The sequence below is a fragment of the Frankliniella occidentalis genome, unplaced genomic scaffold, assembly GCF_000697945.3.
Source record: "Frankliniella occidentalis isolate FOCC.00 unplaced genomic scaffold, Focc_3.1 Scaffold3, whole genome shotgun sequence".
NCBI lineage: Eukaryota > Metazoa > Arthropoda > Insecta > Thysanoptera > Thripidae > Frankliniella > Frankliniella occidentalis.
In genome coordinates, this window is record NW_026267133.1 from 2,761,473 (window position 1) to 2,763,294 (window position 1,822).

Genomic DNA, 1,822 nt, shown 5'->3' on the forward strand with positions numbered 1-1,822 from the left:
TATGGGGTTGGTGAAAGGGGAAGAGGGACGCCGTCTCTGTCTCTTTCTTTCTTTCGCCCCCCTTCCTTTCCTCGCGGTATTTCGCGGCCCTCTTCTTGGTCGCACTTTTGTTTTGAAATCTTCTTGCTTTGTGTTATTTGTTTTTAATGCCGCGATCCTATCCTCTCGTAGTGGTTGTAGGGTTGTGTCTAGTGTCTGTCCTGCTGTCCCGTGCCGCCATGCCGCCCCGCCCCGACCGCGACCTACTTGCACACAAACCACCCAACGAACCACCCCACTCACTGCTTTCAGTGTCTAATTTAAATAGCGTCAAATTCGCCGTCAAATTCCCATCACGAGGGTGTCCCATCGATGTGCCGTAGGCCTCGTAATATTTTTGCCGGCTATACCACGGGCGGGCGTGCGGGCGGGCTTGCCTATCGTCGCTCACCGTGGCACCTAATGTTGCCAAACGAGTACTGCAATTCACATACACGCCTGCATGTGGTACAGTGTAACCAGAAAAAAGTAGGGGCCTCTGAGCCTTTTTTTTACGTTATTGGTGTATTTTTTGTTACTGTGATTAAACTCTTTTTACGCTGGAATACGTCCTAACACGTTTGTGGAACGGCCGTAACGGAGCTGTAGGAGGTGATCGTGGATTGGTAGAAAAAATAGCAAAAGTAGCACTCTGTGATTTTATTTTTTATGTACCTGTACCTTCGGCTAGCTCTCGTAGCGCCTAGTGGGTAGGCAACATCATGCGCACAGTGCACCCGTGTACCGCGGGCTGGTCTACCCTCAGTCTCGCAGGCAGGCGGCTAGCTCTCGTAGCGCCTTGTAGGTAGGCAACATCATGCTCGCAGTGCACCCGTGTACCGCGGGCTGGTCTACCCGCAGGCTCGCAGGCGGTGGGCTCCCGTAATTAACCGAACAAATCTGTGGAAACAACGGACGCGCTTGGACGGCTCCATCGAGCTCAGCCACATTTTTCTTGGATTCACTCGTCAAATTTGCGGGGGCTCGGTGCGCCCTGTTGTTGTAGCAAGCAGAGATCCCGGGTAGCCTTCCCTGCAGTGCTCGAAATGCACCGGAGTCAAGATGTTGCCTACTTATCAGGCGCCACGGAGGGTTGCTTGTTCTGGCTAGGGCTTCAGCCTGAGGCATATTTCTCCAGTTGGCCACTGTGCGTCTCACCTGCCCTGCCCGCCCTCATCAATTTTGCGCCCCCCCTTTTTTTTGTTTTGTCTTCTTGCAGTCACGGTTGTCGCTTTTCTAACCACGTCTATGTCTCTCTTGTTTCAGCGTGAAGAGTGTGATGCACAAGAGCATGCTCCGCGCTGGGGAGGTCGCCTTCGACAAAATATTTAATCAAATATTAGGTGAGTACCAAAGTCGTGGCTAGGAATTTTACAATCTGCAATTTTATCGGGGAAAAATTAGAAAAATGTTAAACGTTTCCAGAATTATTATTTTTTTTTCGAAAAATTTGAGATATTTGCAGAAAAATTAGAAAAACTGAAACGTCTTTGGAAAATAAAATTAAGAGATTTAGGGGAAAATCCCAACAGTACTTTTCCGGAAAATGAAAACCCCTATTTGTGGCGCTGGCTGCCCATAGCCTTCCGTGCCATTTCTATGGGGTGCGTGTTTACTGAAGAAGTCTCCACCATCCCTCGGCCGAGGCTTGGCGCCCGGCTCCCGGCCCGGGAAGGGTTGGAACTGTGGTGGGGGCGGGGCGGGGCGGGGTGATCTTGGCCGACGGCCCGCGAAATGGCTGTAGTCCCATCTTAACCCTCACTGCCCCCCCCCCCCCCCCCCCGGGTGGTTCGGCGAGTTGTTC

At 51.8% G+C, this 1,822-nt stretch overlaps 2 protein-coding genes across 2 annotated transcripts in view; one reads left to right on the forward strand and one right to left on the reverse strand.

Annotated features, from left to right (window-relative positions):
- LOC113204658 (HEAT repeat-containing protein 6) overlaps positions 1 to 1,822 on the reverse strand; it is a 17,816-nt gene that overhangs the window by 9,587 nt on the left and 6,407 nt on the right. The gene's annotated exons all lie outside the window — the stretch shown is intronic.
- LOC113204646 (G protein-coupled receptor kinase 1) overlaps positions 1,256 to 1,822 on the forward strand; it is a 38,072-nt gene continuing 37,505 nt past the window's right edge. The window contains exon 1 of the mRNA XM_052267060.1: positions 1,256 to 1,361. Within this exon, the coding sequence (XP_052123020.1) occupies positions 1,298 to 1,361 (64 nt within the window). The 5' untranslated portion in view covers positions 1,256 to 1,297. The remainder of the gene's footprint in view (positions 1,362 to 1,822) is intronic.